Consider the following 23,227-nt stretch of genomic DNA (forward strand, 5'->3'; position numbering starts at 1 on the left):
GGAAAGACCTTTCTTTCTCTGGGTCTCAAGCCCCACCAGAACCACTGGCCATCTGGGTAGACCATATGCAGCTGGAAAAGGCCAACATAATCTAACTCAGTCTAAGGTTGGAGCTTTTGAAGGCAACAGAGGGGGGAGGAGAGGGGTTTGTCCTCTGGCTTTTCTTGGGAGATTTTTAATAGTGGTGTAACTCTTCATTTTCATGTAAACAAGATGTATATTTATTCAAGAACATTATGAAAGATAAAAAGTTGCCAAGGTGGAGATGTCACTGAGCAGCATGAGTTTTAGTACATCAAACAGCTGCACTTTTGAAAAACACACCCTTGTAGGTATGTTGTCAAAGCTACAATTGCCTCTAATTTGCTTTAGCTGAAAGGAAGTGGGCAACAGAGGGGCTCTCAGTCAGTGGCCAGAGTCTTGGTTTGGGCACCTTCTCACCACATGGAAGAATGTCCATGTCCCAAAAACGGAATGATCTGTGGCAGCTTCACAGGCAAGCTTCTCTCCAGGTGTCACAGTGACAGGTCTTGCCATGAAAGCAAACGTGTGACATGTCCCAATGGTTTTTAGGGGCAGCACGTCCCCTGGCATGGAGGAAAGACCTTGTCTGCCTTCCTCTGTGGCTAACAGGATGGGCTCAGAGTGCTCTCAGGTGGAGGAGGAGGAGGAGGAGTGGTCATCATGTCCCCAGTTGCAGAGGCAGCTGCCATGCAAAGACATGTGGCTAGTCTGCAGTAAGACTCGGTCTCAGACATGTGCCATCGGAGTGACTTGCAACAAGGCAATGGTGCCGTGCTGTAGTGCCACCCAGTAAGCCACCCCCTGACTAGCACAGGGACCCTGCCAAGCAAGCCCTGACGGAAGCCTTCCTCTGGCCTTGTTTCAGCCCAAGAGCCATCTGCTCCTGGACCTCACATCCAGTGTGACTTGGCCAAGGTACTCTCTCAGAGCAGGGCACAGCATGTGGGCTGTATAACTTCTAGGTGGACGATGGGCACAAGCCACACTCTGTAGATGGGCTGCTGATGCCAGCTGGTCCTTGGCACTTCACCTCCCAGAACATTGTAAACTTTTGTCCCTTTCTGGCCCAGTCCCTATTCTGGTGCATGCAGACCTCTTTCTGTTCATAATTGCCTAACGACTAAAGAATAAGGATGATATTTTAAGGTGATACATAAACCACTCCCCCCTCCCTATAATCAAGAAGTAATGGTTCTAAGACAACTCTTACTCCAGAGTAAGGGGGAGCCTTAAATTAGGCTTCTGAGATGACCACGTCCACCTTCTCCTGAAAGGCCATTAGCAGGCAAGTAATGTCTGAAACATAAGAAAAGAAAATCACTCTAATAATGGTGGTGGACAGGTGTATGAGGGACAAGGGATATTCTCCTATCCAGACTTCAAAGGGGAAATCTTTGTCCTCTCCAAAACTTTAATGTTTTTCCTGTGCAGTGATGCCATCAGTAGGCAAACACAGAGACCGACTGTGCAACAATCCTGATTGTGAAAATCAGTGTCAGAACTCTAGCATTATTTTTTCATGTATCAAAATTTTAATTTTGAATACTAATATTGTAAAACAATATTTTACAATCTAAAACTTCAAAGGAAATTCACTGATTTAAATTCAGTTCCGTGAGCCATTACCTCTTCCTGGGTAATGGCGACACAATGTGCATGTGGCCTTTTTTCAGGTACCCAAAATGAACATAATAAAGAGATGTGTGTGTGTGTGTGTGTGTGTGTGTGTGTGTGTGTGTACGTGCGCGCATATGCAATAAGCCCACAAAACCATTGGGAAAGTGTGACAATGTCTGCTTTCTTCCTTTAGACCTCTCAACCAGCACACTTTCCATCCAGGCCTTTACAGTGTGACTGTGTTTCCTGAGCCCAATGGCCAAGCAGTTGGACTCTCTGGGAACTCAGCAGGTATGGATCTGAAGGGAGTCAAGCTGTGGAAGGAGGGAAATGAGAACAGTTTTTTGCTTGATGTTTGAAGGAGGTTGTGTTACCGTCCTCCTTCCCTTTCCCCTTTCCCCTCCCTGATGCCTGGCTTCATCCAAATGTCCACTTCACATTTCTCTTATCAGTGCTGCTGATCACTGAGCTTTATCCAGCACAGATCCAGGGCCTCCTGGTCTGCACAGAGGGCATTATAGTATGACTTTTGCCACATAGTTTGCAGCGTTCCAGTGAATGATTATGCTACACTGGCTGAGGGAAGGAAGGCACGCTATTGTGACCACAGGAATAGATTGCGTAATGAGATTCAGGGCACGCTTTATTACTGGTACAAGAGACATTTGGGGGTAGAATCCTTGCACCATTCTGTAAAGGTACCAATGATGCCAGCAGCTTCAGCTTTTCCCCCATCAGCACACTGCAAGAGAGTGGACAAAAGAGTGGCCGTCTTGTCAGATAGACCCAGGACAGTCTTGGCATGTTTCAGGAGGAGAGGCTGGAGAAGGTAAAAGTTACATAGATGTAAAAAGAGAAAATAGGCAGGTTTGCTGAGACTTGGGGCGGCAGCAGAGCCAAAAATCAGGCTGGGCACTCTAACAGCGGGACATACCGCCTTCACCTCTTTATTTCTAGGGTGGCACCTCCTTTCCTTCAGAATGCTTGTCTGACCCATCCTTCTTCACTTTCTGCTTGAAAAGCTCTCCCACCAGCTAAAAGCAGAGCAGGACAAGGCAAGCCTCTTAAAGGCTCCTCCACATATACCACACAAAGCCAGAATGTAATTTGAGGACTTCCCTTTTTGCTTTCTGATATCACAAGAGGTGTGTGGGGGTGGCTGGGGGGTGTTATTTGGGATTTTTGAACTCCAGCTCCCATAATTCCCCAGGCAGAATTCTGGGATTTCGAACTCACAGCCCCAGGCCTCCATACAGCAGCAAACGCCTACATTTTGCTCACCTGGAGCAGGGCCTATCTCAGGCTCCATAGCTGTACAAAAAAGGAAGCTGCTATGGTTATTCCTAGAGATCGCAGTTCTTCAGGAGGCCATTTCTAGGCATGGACATTTTTTTTCAGTCTTCAAGGTGTACAGGCTCCAGATCTCTGCAGGAATTCTCCTGTCAGGGGATTTGATCCAAAACCAAAAGAAAGGAAAGGAAAGGAAAGGAAAAATCCCCTGTCCTTTCAGGCATCTGTAATCACTTTCAGCTGAGAAATAACAGCTTCCCTTGGACATAATGAAGACAGAAGTCATGGCTAGGCAGAGCTATGCACTCTGTTTACTCAAAGGCATTACAGGTCTGGTACTCTCCCTGCCTACATTATGCTCCATACAGGATGCCTTTCAGGAAACTACCAGACCCATAAATACCTTGAACTACAGTATCAAGAAAGCTTGGCCCTCCTTTGGCATTTTCTCTGTCATGTCTGAGAGAAACCATTATTTACTTACTGAAAGTGATTGCAAAGGTTTGGTTGGGAGAATGTTTGAAGACATCTGAAGGTGATATTCCATGAATTCCCCAAATCCCATTTTAGCAGTCTTTATAGAGCTAGAAAGGCAACATGACTACAACTCCCAGGAAGCACCATGACAGCTTTCTTTTCTCTATATTAATAGCAAGAAGCAAGGCTGGGCCTTGGCCATGCAGCCTACGATCTAGCTCCTGGTCCAGTGAGAGTAATGTAGGTCTCTGTAGGTGTTTGTAGGTCCAGGTCTGTGAGCTGGAACTCCCAACCTGTGGCTAGAGAATTCTTGGAAGATTCTGGCAGTTGGGGACCAAAAAAGACAAAAACCAAATGGCACCTCTTTGAGTAAGCCTGTCCTATGGAGTCCCTATGAAATGCCTGTCCAAGGCCATGGGAAAGGGCCTTTGTGTGGAACGGCCCCTGCTTTTGCCATGCTGGGCATCCAGAATGCCACGGCAAAAATAACATGTTTGCGGTGGTTCCTGCTGCTTGCTTTATGGCTCCTTGTGCAACATGAGGGGAAACTGTGAAGGAGAGAAGGTACCAAAAGAGGACTTTTGGTGGGTTCTCTCTTGCCATGGAGTGGTAAAAAAAAAGTGGTGCTTCTGATTTTATAATTCTTCTCAGTCTTTGCAAGATAGTATTCCAAACACCATTGGCATGTGGGTTTCTTGTGGCAAGACTCTTTCCCTACTGATCTTACCATCAGACCAGGGAAGTCAAGCCCCTTTCCAGACTGGGCTGAAGAAAGAGAATGCTATTTTCCCCTTCATTGAACCCAGGTTCAATGAGGAGAGGCAAGCAGCTGAATCTGAGTAGAAGTCTTCAAAAATAAGTGAATTGCTGAAATGTTTCCTGGACCAAGCAGTTGGAGGAGTGAGGATAGACACTCTTCTGCTCTACAGAGAACGTCCTAGTCAAGGAGGAGCCAGTTGGATTCAGTCAAGCTAGACAGGGGTCTTCATTCGGCAAATAGTGATTTTGCTTCTTAAAAGACAGGAAGATCTGGATGTTTTCCAGGTATTAGTAAGAAATTGTCGGCTCAGTGCCCCAGTGGTGGTATCTTTTGTGTAGATACATCCATTGCTGCTTATCATTTCATCATTAAACATGTGAATTCTCATCACATAAGTTATAAGCATGTAGTATGCATGTTTAGCAAACAGAAATGGCCGTTTTGCACGACTGAGAACACCCCAGTGAACAGGTGGGTTGAGACACGAGGCGCAAGGTCACACCATCATGGGTGTGAGCTTGGCAGAGGTATGACCCGTGAACAAGGTGAGAATAAAGATTTCTTTGGACACTTTGAGATGCATCCGCCTCTGCTGACACTTCATAAAGAATCAACATCTCACCCAGCAGGTGTGGAATTAAATACAACCAGTGAACGGCGGAGGAAACCTATGTTGCTGTCATGACCCAAGAGGATATGTTGCAGAAAAAAACTGCTGTGGATCATTTTTAACCTTCTCTGACTGGCTACTTTGCATCCTGTACAGTGTTTCCAAAAAAGAAAAAGAAAAAAAAAAAGAAGGGAAAACACCAGTTTTTTATTACCTTTCTTTCATTTGCATTTTTCTGCATGAAATAAGTCCTTGATCTTTGTCTCTCTTTCTCTTTCTCTTTTTTCCCACAAAAGCAGATTCTGCTTTAAAAGTGTACAAATGAGAAAAGGAAATAATGTTTCTAGCAAAGTGATTTAGATGTAGGCTTTTTTGTATAAAAAGGCAAGAGAAAAAAAGGGGAAAAAGAAATAAAATAAAACAATCTAAAGAGCCATCTTTGTCTACTCTACAGGTGTGAAAATGCGATTGGTGAGCATATACTTCCTGTTCCCATGCAGCCACTGCCTGTGACTGGACAGCCATCGAAACCCCACATTCTTCAGCAGGGAGGTGGCTGGGACAGGAAGTGGAGGCTCACCAATTGCTTCATGAGTGTCTTTTCAAAAACTGTCTCCCTTATTATTATGTTGGTTGGCTTTTCTTTTCAGTGATCTTTTTACTTTAAAAATGACAGTTTTTGACAGACATTGAACTAATGTTTAAAAATAAACAAACTTGAAAATAGTTTACAGTTTTGTATAAAATATGATCAATATTAACAAAATGTTTTTTAAAAAAAGATCATAACAGTGCCAAACAAATGTAATGTGTGTACATTCATGTTTTTTCTTTTTTTGAAAAAAAATGTTCTCACACTCTCCCTCTGCCTCTCTCTCTCTCACTAACTCTCTCTCTCTCTCTCTCTCTCTCTCTCTCACACACACACACACACACACACACACACACACACACACACAGAGCCTTTCCTTTTTTAAAAGCAAATGGCAATGTACATGGTCTAATATGTATTTTAAAACTGTTGAATATTAGTTGGTCAGGAATCTTTCTTGCTTTTTTCTTTTTCTTTTTTCTAACCCCCCCCCCCAAATTTACACTTTCAAAATACAGCCTTGAAAGAGGACATGTCCAGTTCTTTCCCCCATCAATCTGGGTGTGGTGTGTTTTGCTTTGCTTCCTCTTTGGTATTTGGGGACATCTGTGTCATAGTACACACATGCAGGCACAGACCTTCTAAAGAGAATCTAGCATGAAAACTCAGCTTCAGCAAATGGGTCCTGAAAGGGGGGGGGGGCAGATGAAAAAAGCTGTTGTGGCACTTAGGTGAAAACCACCTGGCTGGAAACATGCTGACAGGTTACTGGGGTGGGAGGAGAGATAATGCATCTAAAGGAGCACATCTGGAGGTCCTTGTCAATAACACTGGTCCAGACTGGATATTCACAAATAATCAACAGGTCAAGAGTGCAAGTGCCCTGGAATTCAGATCTCAGACCCTCACTAGCAGCAAGCAGTCTAATTCCACACCCGGCAGCTTGCAAATAGTGCCCAGTTTGATTTCCACTCCACGCTACTGTCAGTATTGAGGTGGCAGATTTTTCATGTTCAGCCTTGCTAAAAGGCTGAACATGAAAGGCTACAATTAATTTTATGAGTGCATGCTTATTTATTTATTTAGTGACAAGCCTCTACTCAGGAGGACAGTTTACAAAAAAGGAAAAACCGAACCCCCCTTGTTACCTCCTCCCAGTTTGAGCCATTGGTAAATATTCCCCTGTTTGAGCCATTAGTAACCACTCTCCAAGTACACTTCTGTTGCCAACTGCGTAGCCACTTGACAGTTGTTCTATCCCGCTCACACCTAGTTAACTTGCCAATTAAATTATAATGGGACACTTTGTCAAAAGCTTTACTGAAGTCAAACTGTATCGTGTCCACAGCATTCCCACAGTCCACCAGGGAGATTACCCAATCCAAAAGGAGATAAGATTAGTCCGGCAGGATTTGTTCTTGACAAATTTATGTTGTCATCTACTTATTACTATATTGTTTTCGAGATGCTTGCAGAATCACCACTTTATGATCTGCTGCAGAATTTCCCTGGGATTCATGTCAGGCTGACTGGTTTGTAGTTCTCAGGTTCCTCCTTTTTAAAGATAAGGACTACATTAGCCCTCCTCCCATTCTCTGGGACTTCACCCATCTTCCATTTCTTCAAGAAAATAATAGAAAGTGGTTCTCAGAGTTCTCTAGTCATTTCCTTGGAAGTTCATCCAAACCTGGAGATATGAAGTTGTTCAAAGTAATAAGATATTCCTTGAATATTTGCTTACAATTCTCAAGCTGCAATCCTGTCCCTTCCACTTGTATTTCTCATTTGCCTGGAGGGTCATAGACTGTCTTTTGAGAAAAACAACAACCAGGAATTAAGTAGGAATTAAGCACTTCTGCCTTTTGTTGTTGTCTGTTATCATTTTTCTACCCCACTTAGTAGCTGAGACACTATTTCTTTTCTTTGTCTTTTTTTATATCCACACCGAAGGCAGCACACCATCAGAAGCAACACGTGTTTATAAAGATTCATCATTGGAAGCAAATACTGCTGGTCCTGTGCTGCTGCCATTTTTACAATTTCTGTGAAACATGTGTGCATGAAGTGGTGAGGGAAAGCCACTTCCTTTTAGCTGGCAAAATGACACTAGATGATGGGAGTATGGTCCCTCCTTGTTGCATGTGGTGCTGCGCTCTCCACAACCATAGAGGAGAAGGTTCTCTACAGAAAAATGATATATTTAGTATAGGTGATGTGAGATACAAGGTCTTGAAACAGCTCCCCCCCCCATCCCATTAAAAGAAACAGAGAGGAAGGCGACAGACGTTTGCCTAGCTGACAATAAGGGGGAGGAGCAGGATTTGATTGCTTGGGAGGTGGTCTTAAATGTGGGGGGAAATGTGCGGGCTTTTCAAATAATGGACAGACCAGTGGAGGAAAGGAAGGATAAGGCAGTACAGACAGACGGAGGCGGAGAGCAAGGAGACTTAACTGGACTGCTAAAGGAGTTTCCTAATCTCCACACTGGAGGAGGACTGCTACCAGATCCAGTGGGAGATAATGCAGCGAAAGGGGACCTTAAGCCATTAGAATGGACAGTGGTCGTGTACCCATGCAACCAGCGTGGGGAATGGAGGGTGATTTGTCCCAGTCCCTCTTTACTTCAGCAGGCGTGCAAGGGGGACTGCGCGAGGCATCCCTGTTGTGGGACGATCTGCACAGTTCAGACCACCCCTTTGAGGCCAATGACGGATCGTGAGCAGTTTGGGCTAGCCCCAATGTGAGAAGCGACTGGACGCCACCGGAAATATGAGTTTGAAGTTGTAAGATTCTTCCAGAGTTAAGTTTAATAGACCCATTTGAAGCTGTTGAACAAGAGGTGTTGAATAATAAAAACGAATCTGTTGGAGTTTTAAGCCAGCCTCCATCCCTCATTTCCACGCCTGCCGGGGGACCCCCATGGCAGGAGAAGGACCCGTTCACAGGTTCAAAGATGTTTTGGGGGTGCTTTCGTGCTTCTGGCCACTGGACGTCTTGACTGAGTGAATGGTATCATGAAATCTGATGATTACCAAAGAATTTTGGGGCGCAATGCAGTGGCCAGTGTCAGAAAGCTGCATCTCCACTAGAGGGCATGGGTCTTCCAGCAGGACAATGACCTGAAACACACTTCAAAAAGCACTCAGAAATGGTTACAAACAAAGCGCTGGAGAGTTCTGAAATGGCCAGCAATGAGTCCAGATCTGAATTCCATAGAACACCTGTGGAGAGATCTCCAAACACAAGTTGGGAGAAGGCATCCTTCAGATCTGAAGGCTGTGGAGCAGTTCGCAAAAGAAGAGAGGTCCAAAATTCCAGTAGAGAGGAAACTCATTCATGGTTACAGAAAGCTATTGATTTCAGTTATTTTTTCCAAAGGGAGTACTACCAAATATTAAGTTAAGGTTGGCAATAATTTTGGCCAGTGCATTTTTGGGTTTCTCTGTGGGATTGTATCAGATTTGATTTTTCTTCTCTGTTCTTGTTCCACTGCAAACCAAAGAAATGAACTTGTGAGTACCAAAACATTTACAACTGCAACAATTTTCTGAGAGAAGGGTTGCATTTTCTGACAGAATTGCACGGGTGCCAATATATTTGAACATGCATGTATAATATTGGAATAAATAATATTGGGAAGGCCTTCTGTTCCTGTCATGCCTGTGTGGCAGTCGGACTTTCTGCGCTCGTCTTCAGGAGCCGAGACGACCCTGGGCCTACAAGCATCGTGACGTTGGCCGATTTAGAAAGATAAGGGAGTTGTGTCCCGGAACAGACTTCACCAGAGCAATGAGAAGTTCTATCAGGTGCACCTACGTTTGCAGACGCTGTTCAGCGGATCAACTTTGGGAACCTAAATGCCCGAAGCAGCAGTGTGGACCGTTTCTGCTTCAGGAGTCCTGCCTGATTGTTGTTGGTTTTTTTATCAGTTGTTACAATTGTTTTTTAATTTTTCTATTTTTTTTCCTGTTTTATGAGCCTTTACCCACCCAGAGTAGTGCTGTGACACTAATGGGAGTGGGATACAAATTAAATAAATGAAGAAAATCAGTATGTTTCTTAAAATTCTAGTAAACTGTCTTCTTTAAAGTACGTTGATTGCTGGGTAGTTTTACATCTGAACTAGCATGGGTAGTTTTCCTGTTCAATGTGCAAAGGGTTGCCAAAGAACTGAAACTTCTCATTCCGTCCCTCACCTGCATTCCCTTTTGTGTGAGTGCGTGTGTTAATTTTTAGACTTCAGGTAACATTTTTGGGACGAAGAGTTTCTTGTCTTATTCTAGCTATGGGACGTGGACAACGGTAAAGAAGATCCAGACAAAGACTTTTGGTACCTTTCCAATTAAACTGTGTAATAGCCACCTCTTACAGCGTGGACAGTAGGGCCAAAAGCATGGAGAAGTACAATAATTACAACAGTAATAACCATTTATTACTATATTTATTTACTACCCTTTCATGCAGTAATCTTATTAAGGCACACAAATATTTTAATTTAAAGAAAGGACACTTAGTTCAAATGAGAAATTACAGATATCTAAAACCACCTTTACAAGTGGCAGATAAAGGAGAAAAGGGGAGGGGGGTTACTAATAAAAAGCAGGTGAAATAGACAAGCACCGAAAGTTCATTGAATTGCAGTCGTCCTCTTGAACGTTGGGAGACGAACCAGGAAAAAAAGACACAAGGAGGTTTCCTCCTCCCCAGTCCCTGGGAGAGCGAGGCGCCCTTCCTTTTCTTCCTCCTCCTCCTCCTCCTCCTCCTCGGTCCCTCTCAGGATATGACCCCCCCCCCATCAAGCAGGAGCCGTTTAGGAGCCGCGCTTTTAATTCCCCCAGCCGGGAAGCCTGGGGGGGGGGTTGAAATGGGTAGGTTCCTTCGGCATGAGGCTGCCAGCAGAGGGAACCGAGAAGTGGCCGGCCAAGGGAGTAGAGGCACTGTCTACCCGCTTGGACTCAGAGGGCCTTTCATGCTGACGTTCTAGCCTTCAGAACTCACAGGGCAGGTCCTCTGGGCCCGCCTCTTCCTGGCAGTTGCCCTGGAGCCGTTCTAGCCTTCTGAAATCAGAGGGCAGGTCCTCCGGGCCCGCCTCTTCCTGCAAGTCGCCATGGGGACCTTCTAGCCCTTTGCACTCGGAGAGCAGGTCCTCCATGCCCGCCCCTTCCTGTCCCGTTGCCATGGCGACGCTGGGACGCTAAAGGCCGGTGCGTCACACTTTTCCTTCCCCACCGTGTCTCCCCATTATTTGTCCGGCCTGCCCCTGCGGCACCCAGAGGCTGTTCCGGCTGCAAGGCCGGTGGCAGGCCCGGCCTGCGCTGGACGCTGCCCCGCTCCTACCGGGGACGGCGGCTGGGTAAGGAGGCCCGTGGGGGAGGGTGGGGTGACTGCTGGGACCCTGCTCCCCCACCCCATGATGGGCTTTGTAGTCCTTCAGGAGATGAATCTGATCCAAGGTGGGAAAGGCGGTCTTCGGGATTTTTCAAGTTTTGGGGCATGGGCAGAGTTACAGTTGGTCTCCTCCCCATGAGGCTGGCCCTTAAGGAAAGGATTAAAGGGGGTCTGGGTGGATTTCGCTCCCTCCCTCTGCCTCCAAACCCCATAGGAAATTCAGGGCGGGACTCGGCCTTGTACTCGTCTCCCTCACTTTTCACTGCATTAAAATATTTGAAGTGTTTCATGGTTGTTTCTCTTATTTATTTTTTATATATGTAAGTATGCAGGCATGTATTTATTGATGCATGTGTTTGTTTATTTGTTTGTTTGCTTGTTTTTTTATTTATTTGTTCTGCGATTTATATAGCACCCATCTGGCAGCCAAGGCCTCTCTGACCCGTTTGTTTGCGTTGCGATTGCGTTGTGGCCTTGCAGTCGTCTACCTCACTTTTCACTGCATTAAAATATTTGAAGTGTTTCATGGTTGTTTCTCTTATTTATTTTTTATATATGTAAGTATGCACGCATGTATTTATTGATGCATGTGTTTGTTTGTTTGTTTGTTTTTTTATTTATTTGTTCTGCGATTTATATAGCACCCATCTGGCAGCCAAGGCCTCTCTGGCCCGTTTGTTTGCGTTGCGATTGCGTTGCGGCCTTGCAGTCGTCTCCCTCACTTTTCACTGCATTAAAATATTTGAAGTGTTTCATGGCTGTTTCTCTTATTTATTTTTTATATATGTAAGTATGCACGCATGTATTTATTGATGCATGTGTTTGTTTGTTTGTTTGTTTGTTTGTTTTTTTATTTATTTGTTCTGCGATTTATATAGCACCCATCTGGCAGCCAAGGCCTCTCTGGCCCGTTTGTTTGCGTTGCGATTGCGTTGCGGCCTTGCAGTCATCTCCCTCACTTTTCACTGCATTAAATTATTTGAAGTTCTTCATGGTTGTTTCTTTTATTTATTTTTTATGTATGTATGTAAGTATGCGTGCATGCATGTCTGTATTTATGTGTTCTTGTCTGTGTGTGTGTGTGTGTGTTATTTTTTTATTTATTTGCTTATTGATTTATGTGATTTATATGGCGGCCATCTGTCAGCGAAGGTCTCTCTGGCCAGTTTATTTGAGTTGTGATTTTATGATTCCACCCTGGAGAGGAGAGGGAGCTGTCTTTTTCTCCCCAACATCAAGGGGACCTGGGGTTTTCGCTCCTTTCTACTGCTTTTAATTCCACCCCCTGGTCCCGCTTTTTTCCCCCTTTTCACAGCCGCTTGTACTTGTCATTTGGAATAACTGGATTTTCCCTTCCGAACCAGGTGTCGTTCTTTCAGTGAGCTCGTTCACGCGGATGCAGAGCTTCATCGTTCATTTACGCCACCCTGCAACCTCGAGGAACGACCGGATCCAGAAAGGTCAGCGGGTAAGTGTGCAGGGGGCCGGCGGGATGGTAGGCATACCATGCGGGTCTGTCACGAGCCCCTCTGCCCCGTGACGGCCCTTGTAGTTGTTAACAGAGAAGAAAGGTGTGAAATAACAATTTAAAAAACCGCTCTGGGTAATTTTAACGCCCCTGGGCATGCACAGAGTTGCAGTTTTTAAACTTGCCGTTAGGATGGCCAGTTCAAAACAAAAAAGGATTAAGGCAGATGTGTGTACAGGTGCGTATGTCTCTCGGCCCTTTACGCCTGCAGGACATGGCGAGCTGTCTCCAGTCTCCCTCCCAGCTCGGGTTCGAGTCCCGAGGTGGTGATTCCTGAGGACTTCCATCTCCCCTTCTTTCTCGCCAAGGAGGAGAGAAAGTGCAGTTCGGGGCTGAGTGCCGTGACCGTCTTCTTTGTGTTTCATGTAAGTTATTATTTTATTATTACTCCTCTTCTGGCTTTTATTGTTCTTGCCTCCTCCAGCGCGTACGGGGGGGGGGGGGAGAGCAGGGCCGAAGGAAGGTTGGAGGACCCTCTCACCCTACGCCGTGATCTGGCAGGCAGAGGAGGCCTTTTCTTTTTCCCTGTTCAGGCTGCCAGCAGACAGCTTTCTGCCTTTCTTGTATTTATTCGAAGAGCTTAGGCGGCAGAGCTTCAGAGGAGTCTGTCATCCATTATTAGGGTTCTTTAAAACAAACGCACCCACGTTTCCCTGCATTCTTCCCATGAGTCTCAGCCCATCTGGAAGAGACGCAGACCCCCTTACGCTCTCGGTCGTGGCACTATAGGATCCCACTCCCTTCTCTAAATCTCAAAAAAATACAGTGAAAGGGCCCACCAAGGCAGGGTGGGGAGGGGGATTGGAATCATCTGTTTCTTAATATCCTAGTAAAGTGTCTTCTTCAAAGTACGTTCATCGCCGGCCGGTTTTACATCTGAACTTGCATGGGTAATGGGTAATGGTGAATATGCAAAAGGGTTGCCAATAAAACCTGAAAATTCTCATTCCCCCCCCCACCTACATTCTCTTTTGTGTGAGCGCGAGTGATACTTTTTAGACTTCAGGAAACGGCTTTGGGACCATGAGTTTCTTCTCTTATTTTATTTATTTATTTATTTATTTATTTATTTAATTTATTTAATTTATATGCCTCCCACTCTACCCAAAGGTCTCTGGGCGGCTTACAACAATTAAAATTCAATACAATAAAATATAAAATGATTAAAATACAATTCAAATACAATTAAAATACAATTAAAATTGCCATCCTAAAGACCCACAGCTACGGGGCGTGGACAACGGTAAAGAAGATCCAGGCGCAGACATCTGGTAGCTTTCCGATTAAACAGTGTACCAATTAAACAGCCGCCTAGAGTGGTCGAAATGACCAGATAGGCGGGGTATAAATAGAATAAAGAAATAAAGAAATAAATTGCCACCTGTTACAGCGTGGACAGTACGGCAAAAAGCAATAATAATAATAATAAGAAGAAGAAGAACAATAACAATAACTGCAACAATAATAATCATTTATAACTATATTTATTTATTACCGTTTCATGCAGTATTCTTATTAAGGCACACAAATATTTTAATTTAAAGAAAGGACGCTTAGTTCAAATGAGAAATTACAGATATCTAAAACCACCTTTACAAGTGGCTGATCAAGGAGAAAAGGGGAGGGGGGTTACTAATAAAAAGCAGGTGAAATAGACAAGCACCGAAAGTTCATTGAATTGCAGTCGTCCTCTTGAACGTTGGGAGACGAACCAGGAAAAAAAGACACGAGGAGGTTTCCTCCTCCCCAGTCCCTGGGAGAGCGAGGCGCCCTTCCTTTTCTTCCTCCACCTCCACCTCCTCCTCCTCCTCGGTCCCTCTCAGGATATGCCCCCCCCCCCATCAAGCAGGAGCCGTTTAGGAGCCGCGCTTTTAATTCCCCCAGCCGGGAAGCCTGGGAGGGGGGGTTGAAATGGCTAGGGTCCTCCGGCATGAGGCTGCCAGCAGAGGGAGCCGAGAAGTGGCCGACCAAGGGAGTAGAGGCACCGTCTAGCACGCTTGGACTCAGAGGGCCTTTCATGCTGATGTTCTAGCCTTCAGAACTCACAGGGCAGGTCCTCTGGGCCCGCCTCTTCCTGTCGCGTCGCCCTGGAGCCGCTCCCAGCCAATGGAAATCAGAGGGCAGGTCCTCAGGGCCCGCCTCTTCCTGCAAGTCGCCATGGGGACCTTCTAGCCCTTTGCACTCGGAGAGCAGGTCCTCCGGGCCCGCCCCTTCCCGTCCCGTTGCCATGGCGACGCTGAGACGCTAAAGGCCGGTGCGTCACGCTTTTCCTTCCCCACCGTGTCTCCCCATTATTTGTCCGGCCTGCCCCTGCGGCACCCAGAGGCTGTTCCGGCTGCAAAGCCGGTGGCAGACCCAGCCTGCGCTGGACGCTGCCCCGCTCCCACCGGGGACGGCGGCTGGGTAAGGAGGCCCGTGGGGGAGGGTGGGGTGACTGCTGGGACCCTTCTCCCCCACCCCATGATGGGCTTTGTAGTCCTTCAGGAGATGAATCTGATCCAAGGTGGGAAAGGCGGTCTTCGGGATTTTTCAAGTTTTGGGGCATGGGCAGAGTTACAGTTGGTCTCGTCCCCCCGAGGCTGGCCCTTAAGGAAAGGATTAAAGGGGGTCTGGGTGGATTTCGCTCCCTCCCTCTGCCTCCAAACCCCATAGGAAATTCAGGGCGGGACTCGGCCTTGTACTCGTCTCCCTCACTTTTCACTGCATTAAAATATTTGAAGTGTTTCATGGTTGTTTCTTTTATTTATTTTTTATCTATGTAAGTATGCACGCATGTATTTATTGATGCATGTGCTTGTTTGTTTGTTTGTTTGTTTGTTTGTTCTGCGATTTATATAGCACCCATCTGGCAGCCAAGGCCTCTCTGGCCCGTTTGTTTGCGTTGCGATTGCGTTGCGGCCTTGCAGTCATCTCCCTCACTTTTCACTGCATTAAATTATTTGAAGTTCTTCATGGTTGTTTCTTTTATTTATTTTTTATGTATGCATGTAAGTATGCGTGCATGCATGTCTGTATTTTTGTGTGCTTGTGTGTGTGTGTGTGTGTGTGTGTGTGTGTGTTATTTATTTATTTATTTGCTTATTGATTTATGTGATTTATATGGCGCCCATCTGTCAGCGAAGGCCTCTCTGGCCAGTTTATTTGCGTTGTGATTTTATTATTCCACCCTGGAGAGGAGAGGGAGCTGTCTTTTTCTTCCCACCATCAAGGGGACCTGGGTTTGTGGCTGATTTCTACTGCTTTTAATTCCACCCCCTGGTCCCGCTTTTCTCCCCCTTTTCACAGCCGCTTGTACTTCTCATTTGGAATAACTGGATTTTCCCTTCCGAACCAGGTGTCGTTCTTTCAGTGAGCTCGTTCACGCGGATGCAGAGCTTCATCGTTCGTTTGCGCCACCTTGCAACCTCGAGGAACGACCGGATCCAGAAAGGTCGGCGGGTAAGTGTGCAGGGGGCCGGCGGGACGGTAGGCATACCACGCGGGTCTGTCACGAGCCCCTCTGCCCCGTGACGGCCCTTGTAGTTGTTAACAGAGAAGAAAGGTGTGAAATAACGATTTAAAAAACCGCTCTGGGTAATTTTAACGCCCCTGGGCATGCACAGAGTTGCAGTTTTCAAGCTTGCCGTTAGGATGGCCGGTCCAAAACAAAAAAGGATTAAGGCAGATGTGTGTACAGGTGCGTATGTCTCTCGGCCCTTTACGCCTGCAGGACATGGCGAGCTGTCTCCAGTCTCCCTCCCAGCTCGGGTTCGAGTCCCGAGGTGGAGATTCCTGAGGACTTCCATCTCCCCTTCTTTCCCGCCAAGGACGAGAGAAAGTGCAGTTCGGGGCTGAGTGCCGTGACCGTCTTCTTTGTGTTTCATGTAAGTTATTATTTTATTATTACTCTTCTTCTGGCTTTTATTGTTCTTGTCTCCTCCAGCGCGCACGGGGGGGGGGAGCAGGGCCGAAGGAAGGTTGGAGGACCCTCTCGCCCTACGCCGTGATCTGGCAGGCAGAGGAGGCCTTTTCTTTTTCCCTGTTCAGGCTGCCAGCAGACAGCTTTCTGCCTTTGTTGTATTTATTCGAAGAGCTCAGGCGGCAGTGCTTCAGAGGAGTCTGTCATCCATTATTAGGGTTCTTTAAAACAAACGCACCCACGTTTCCCTGCATTCTTCCCATGAGTCTCAGCCCATCTGTAAGAGACACAGACCTCCTTACGCTCTCGGTCGTGGCACTATAGGATCCCACTCCCTTCTCTAAATCTCAAAAAAATACAGTGAAAGGGCCCACCAAGGCAGGGTGGGGAGGGGGATTGGAATCATCTGTTTCTTAATATCCTAGTAAAGTGTCTTCTTTAAAGTACGTTCATCGCCGGCCGGTTTTACATCTGAACTTGCATGGGTAATGGGTAATGGTGAATATGCAAAAGGGTTGCCAATAAAACCTGAAAATTCTCATTCCCCCCCACCTGCATTCTCTTTTGTGTGAGCGCGAGTGTTAATTTTTAGACTTCAGGAAACGGCTTTGGGACCATGAGTTTCTTCTCTTATTTTATTTATTTATTTATTTATTTATTTATTTATTTATTTATTTATTTATTTATTTATTTATTTGTTTGTTTATTTATTTATTTATATAATTTATATGCCTCCCACTCTACCCAAAGGTCTCTGGGTGGCTTACAACAATTAAAATTCAATACAATAAAATATAAAATGATTAAAATACAATTCAAATACGATTAAAATACAATTAAAATTGCCATCATAAAGACCCACAGCTCCGGGGTGTGGACAACGGTAAAAAAGATCCAGGCGCAGACATCTGGTAGCTTTCCGATTAAACAGTGTACCAATTAAACAGCCGCCTAGAGTGGTCGAAATGACCAGATAGGCGGGGTATAAATAGAATAAAGAAATAAAGAAATAAATTGCCACCTGTTACAGCGTGGACAGTAGGGCAAAAAGCAATAATAATAAGAAGAAGAACAATAACAATAACTGCAACAATAATAATCATTTATAACTATATTTATTTATTACCGTTTCATGCAGTAATCTTATTAAGGCACACAAATATTTTAATTTAAAGAAAGGACGCTTAGTTCAAATGAGAAATTACAGATATCTAAAACCACCTTTACAAGTGGCTGATAAAGGAGAAAAGGGGAGGGGGGTTACTAATAAAAAGCAGGTGAAATAGACAAGCACCGAAAGTTCATTGAATTGCAGTCGTCCTCTTGAACGTTGGGAGACGAACCAGGAAAAAAAGACACGAGGAGGTTTCCTCCTCCCCGGTCCCTGGGAGAGCGAGGCGCCCTTCCTTTTCTTCCTCCACCTCCACCTCCTCCTCCTCCTCCTAGGTCCCTCTCAGGATATGCCCCCCCCATCGAGCAGGAGCCGTTTAGGAGCCGCGCTTTTAATTCCCCCAGCCGGGAAGCCTGGGGGGGGGTTGAAATGGCTAGGGTCCTCCGGCATGAGGCTGCCAGCAGAGGGAGCCGAGAAGTGGCCGGCCAAGGGAGTAGAGGCACCGTCTAGCACGCTTGGACTCAGAGGACCTTTCATGCTGACGTTCTAGCCTTCAGAACTCACAGGGCAGGTCCTCTGGTCCCGCCTCTTCCTGGCAGTTGCCCCAGAGCCGTTCTAGCCTTCTGAAATCAGAGGGCAGGTCCTCCGGGCACGCCTCTTCCTGTTGCGTCGCCATGGAGCCGCTCCCAGCCAATGGAAATCAGAGGGCAGGTCCTCAGGGCCCGCCTCTTCCTGCAAGTCGCCATGGGGACCTTCTAGCCCTTTGCACTCGGAGAGCAGGTCCTCCGGGCCCACCCCTTCCCATCCCGTTGCCATGGCGACGCTGGGACGCTAAAGGCCGGTGCGTCACGCTTTTCCTTCCCCACCGTGTCTCCCCATTATTTGTCCGGCCTGCCCCTGCGGCACCCAGAGGCTGTTCCGGCTGCAAGGCGGGTGGCAGACCCAGCTTGCGCTGGACGCTGCCCCGCTCCGACCGGGGACGGCGGCTGGGTAAGGAGGCCCGTGGGGGAGGGCGGGGTGACTGCTGGGACCCTTCTCCCCCACCCCCATGATGGGCTTTGTAGTCCTTCAGGAGATGAATCTGATCGAAGGTGGGAAAAGCCACCAAGTCTCTGGGCATGTGCAGAGTTACGGTTGGTCTCCTCCCCATGAGGCTGGCCCTGAAGGAAAGGATTAAAGGGGGTCTGGGTGGATTTCGGTCCCTCCCTCCCTCCCTCCCTCTTTCTGCCTCCAAACCCCATGGGAAATGCAGGGCACGACTCATCCTGGTAGTTGTCGCCCTCACATTAAATGACTTGAAGTTCTTCATGCTTCCTTCTTTTATATATTTTAATTTAATTACTTATTTAATTATATATTTATTTGATTTATATAATGCCCATCTGGCAGCCAAGGCCACTCTGGGCTTTTTGTTTGTGTTGCTATTTTATTATTTCACCCTGGAGAGGCGAGGGAGCCGTCTTTTTCTTCCCAGCATCAAGGGCACCTTGGGTTGTGGCTCATTTCTACTGCTTTTAATTCCACCCGCTGCCCCCTGGTTTTCTCCCCCTTTTTACAGGCGCTTGTACTTGTCAATTGGTATAACTATTTTTCCCCTCTTAAGCAGGTGTCGTTGTGTCCATGAGATCGCAGAGTTTCATAGTTCATTTGCTCCAACCAGTGCGCCACGTGGCTCTCATAAGGATGGAGGTTCCATATGGAACTGCAGTTTTCTCCATTTTCCTTCAATCAAAGTTAGAAAAAAATAATATTTGAACGTCTGTGACGAACTAGCGCTAAATAGGCAGCAACGGGTGGTGATGCAGGGTAACGCCAACAGAGTAAGGTCACGTTCATTTACCGAGAGGATGTCGCACAAAGTTGACAGCCAGCGGCAGAGGTGGGAAAAAATATCCTGAAACTCAGGTTTCCAAGACACTATTATTTATTTATTCATTTTAGCTAAAATACTTTTAGCCCCCCTTTCTCCTTAAAGATGCCACTTACATTGTTGAAAGACAATAGTTAAAGCAGAAACAAGGACTATCCAACAGTGGTTTACATCATTAAAAGGCCATATTTGAATTTAGGACCAATGAATACAGAGAGGCACCTTACATCAACCAAACATTATATTAAAGGTAAAAACAATATATGAATATTATAAATAAACAAACTAAAATCAATCTGAATAAAGCAAAACACAAGTAGTACTAAACATCCAGTCATAGGTATAATGTATGAAAATCCACCTAAAAACCACACTTAGGTAGCCAGACAGTCTGGGAAGATTTGCCTGAAGAGAAAGGGCTTCATAGGTCAAAACCAGCTGTTTAAATTGAGCCCCGAAACAATCTGCAGCCTGCGGAGCTGCCGTAATATAGGGGCGGCGCGATCAGTATGACGACCCATAGTCCGCAATCCGGCCGCCGCGTTTGAGTCCTGCGGAAGCGTCGTGACACTTTCCATCGACGGGACCACATGGAGCCTGTTAGCCCACTGGTTCTTAACCTTTGTTACTCGGATGTTTTTGTACTGCAACTCCCAGAAGCCTTCACCATCAGCTCTGGTGGCTGAGGTTTCTGGGAGTTGCAGTTCAAAAACACCTGAGTAACAAAGGTTAAGAACCACTGTGTTAGCCAATCTAGATTGATTACTAAGCTACAATAATGGGTACTTCTTGAGCCTACAGTGGCTCCTTATGATACACTGCCCGTATATGATTAACCCGCACCCCACCCCCACGGAAGGCCAGACTCCCGGGCTCTTTCAGAAGCAACGCTGATCCAAGGCTAGAGGTAGGGGTGTATTTATTTATTTTATATCCCGCCTATCTGGTCTTACGACCACTCTCATGTATGATGAGCAACTGTCTCCAAGTGAAGATTAGTAAGTACTTGCAGAGTGTATCCTGTCTGTTTTGGATAGCCTCTGAAGGAAAGTCTATGAAGGGATTTCCTTCATCCCGTCATCCTATAAAGAAAAATACAGAATTAAATCTCGTTCACCAACTCCCCTGCCGAAAAGACAGCTATAGAAGGCTTACACCTTCCTCTATATAGGAAGAGACACCAAAGCATCCTTGAAAAAAAGCCCACAAAGGGATTGCCTTCATCCTGTCATCCAATAAAGAAAAAACTAAGCTTGCCATATTAACGTTAAGAAGCACATTAACATGAAAAGCATTCCTTTGCATTTTGTTTCTTTCTCTTTTGGCAGGGAACAAGAAAATAAAGCATAAGAACACTAATACTAATAGAGAAAACGGAAGCTCCTCTTCCACACGTTCGTAGAAGTTTCAGTGGTTCCATGAAGCTGCAAGCGCCTCCTCCTCGTGTCTCCGATGCTCCTGTTAAGGCAAAGTAAAGTATTTAGTCTTACCGGATCGCTTCCTACAAATCCGCTTCATCTAGAGAACCTGACAAATAGCCCTCCAACTTAGACCACGGTGTAGATTTTATTCATTTGACGTTTTTCTACCCTGTCTTCCTGCTAAAAACAGGAGCCAAGGCGACTCACAGCATTAAAAGACAATATTTAAAAGTTAAAATCAGTCATTAACCCAAAAATTTGTAGAACATCGTTAGTCCTATCATGATTATTGCTAACAAAAATACCCCGTTTGCTGTAGTAGAGAGAGCGCGTTAATAAATCAGCAAGCCTGGGTTCAAATACCCACCGAGAGGAGTAACATTGAATTAAACAAGAGCATTGAATTAACATTCTGCTGTTGGATGAAAATTGGTATCATTCACTTTGAAACCTAGGCGTTGTTTCTTGCATACAATTTTTCCACCCAGAACACACAGGCAGGGGTGGCTGCCAGTTTTTGTTTATTAAGTACATGCCTAGAAGAGACAAACCCACTGCTTTATTTTCCTGTTTGGGAATGTCTTCTATTTTTTTGTTTGTTTTTGCCACACCCACTGAAAGAGGTTTTGGGGGGAAAGAACATACCTTAGGCAACATTCGATTCCCTGAAATAAAGCCAACGTTGCATAAGTCGTTGTTTTGTCTGGTGTTTTTTTTAACGCACACTTAGAATGGCCAAATTAGAAATTCCAAGTTCCCGATTTATTTAGTAGATTTGGAAACCCAAGTTGAAGAAAACTACGATTGACCAGTGCCTGATGTTTCATCCGAGAAGCCAAAATAGGAGGACAGTATTTTTAGGCAGCACTATTTTTATTCAGAAATACATATTCATTTTGTTGCAGGTTCATTTCATTTTGCGGTTGAGTCATTGTAGCAGCCTGTCATCATGGAAGAGGAAATATTTTGAACGAAGCTGTAGTTTAATAGTCTGTGCAACACAGAGGAAACCATTAAGTCCTTGAAATTATTGAGCCAAAACCTCTGGACAGCACAAGATCCATTAAAAAGAGGTTGTTTGGCTATTTGATGGGGTCGGGCTGGCAGACAGTAGATGAGACCCTCCTGGGGGGGGGAATTGCAGGAGAGTAACACAGGTCCCCGACTATAGGTTTTATCAGAGAGAGCCTAGATTTCCAAACAACCGCAGGCAACTAAAAAGGAAGGTAATAAACGTAATTGACTTTGTGTAGAAAAGGCTGCCAAGGTGGATCAAACCTTTTCTAGGGGCTCGTCAGATGGAAACACCCCCCCCCCGCCCCGCTGAACACCCAATTTATCACCCCCCCCAACAAACTTTGAACGTTGATCTGAAGAAAAAGGCCTTCTTGGTCAGGCTTGGCTACCTGAAATCCGAAACGAACTTGTGGAGCAAGCGAAGAAGAAGCAGCAAGAGCAGCAGCAGCCGCAGCCGCCGCCGCCGCCGGTCTCCTCCGGTTGACGACACAGCGGCCAGCCAGCAAACCCCACCCCTCCCGTTTAGTTTTGATCCGAAACGCGCGAGGTGAGGGGCTCTACGTCACGAGACTGCCCAGTTAATTGGGGGGCGTATCGGGCAGTGGATTGAATTCAACCAATGGGCTTTAAAAAAACCCGGGAGGAGGCGGTGCTGTGGAGAGGTAAATGCCGCTTGAGGGGTGTTTCGACTTCGGGTTCCCATGCGAAAGCAAGTCGGGGTCGTTCTCGTGCGGGGGCTGGGGGGGGGTTGAGTTCTACGCGGGGAAGCCTTCGAGGTACTAATGAAGGGACTGTGCCGTGCCAGAGGTGGTTTTTGTTTCTTTCGTTGGTTAAGCAAAAGAGAGAAGAGCTTAAGAGTGTCTAGGGTTCCGTTGGGGAGGTGCCCCTGTTTCTACGAATCAAGTGAAGGGGGAGCGTTTGAGGGTTTTACATCTCCTGGGAAAGGTTTTTGAAAATTTGAAAGGTTTTGAAAGGAAAAGGGATTGAGTTGTGGTTTTGAAAGGAAAAGGGGTCCGTGTTGCATTGTTAAAGGGCATTGCGGAGGTGCGGTATTTAAATGACTGAAAACTGAAATCTTGTAGGCGGCAGTGATTTGAGTAAATTGCATGTGGGTTTTTGTTCGTTAGGGTTTACTTATTCGTGCCGTCGTAATTGTGCGTTTGAATTCTTATTTGAAAAGAAATGTTTAAAAAAAATCTAAGAAGTTGTCACTGAATTACGGGACGGTGATTTGGAAGCGAGGTATTTAAAGCTCTTTAAGGTGAATTGTTTGAGGTCACAGCGATCGGTATAAATAGGATGTGGGTTTGTGTTCCTTAGGGTTTACAGTTCTGGTTCGTTTCGTATTAATTAGCGCCATCCCAAGCGCGGTCCGGAGTCTGTATGTGAAGAGCAATGTTTAAAAAATCGGCGTAAGGGGTGTGCAATGCATTGTGGGAGCGTGGTGAGAAATGAGCTTTTAAAGTAGGGTTTGGGTTAAAGTAGCGCAAGGTGTATTTTTGGAGTTGAGAGAGATGTGAATAAATTCGGTGTGGCTTTGTTCGTGTGGTTTAATCGTTTGAAATGTGGTTTTGGCGAGCACATTTGTGGAACGCATGGAGGAGGGTTTGTAACAAAGGATTGA

The 23,227-nt window shown here is 45.8% G+C and overlaps 1 protein-coding gene across 1 annotated transcript; it reads left to right on the forward strand.

Moving 5' to 3' along the window:
• The first annotated feature begins 634 nt into the window (after positions 1-634).
• On the forward strand, positions 635-21,276 carry LOC144584516 (uncharacterized). Its single transcript, XM_078380828.1, has 7 exons — positions 635-737; positions 10,571-10,723; positions 12,123-12,226; positions 12,498-12,651; positions 15,621-15,724; positions 15,996-16,149; positions 20,494-21,276. The coding sequence occupies exons 1-4, from the start codon at positions 635-637 to the stop codon at positions 12,561-12,563; spliced, it is 426 nt and encodes a 141-aa protein (XP_078236954.1). The 3' UTR covers positions 12,564-12,651; positions 15,621-15,724; positions 15,996-16,149; positions 20,494-21,276.
• Positions 21,277-23,227: the final 1,951 nt, after the last annotated feature.

The sequence above is a fragment of the Pogona vitticeps genome, chromosome 11 (assembly GCF_051106095.1).
Source record: "Pogona vitticeps strain Pit_001003342236 chromosome 11, PviZW2.1, whole genome shotgun sequence".
NCBI lineage: Eukaryota > Metazoa > Chordata > Lepidosauria > Squamata > Agamidae > Pogona > Pogona vitticeps.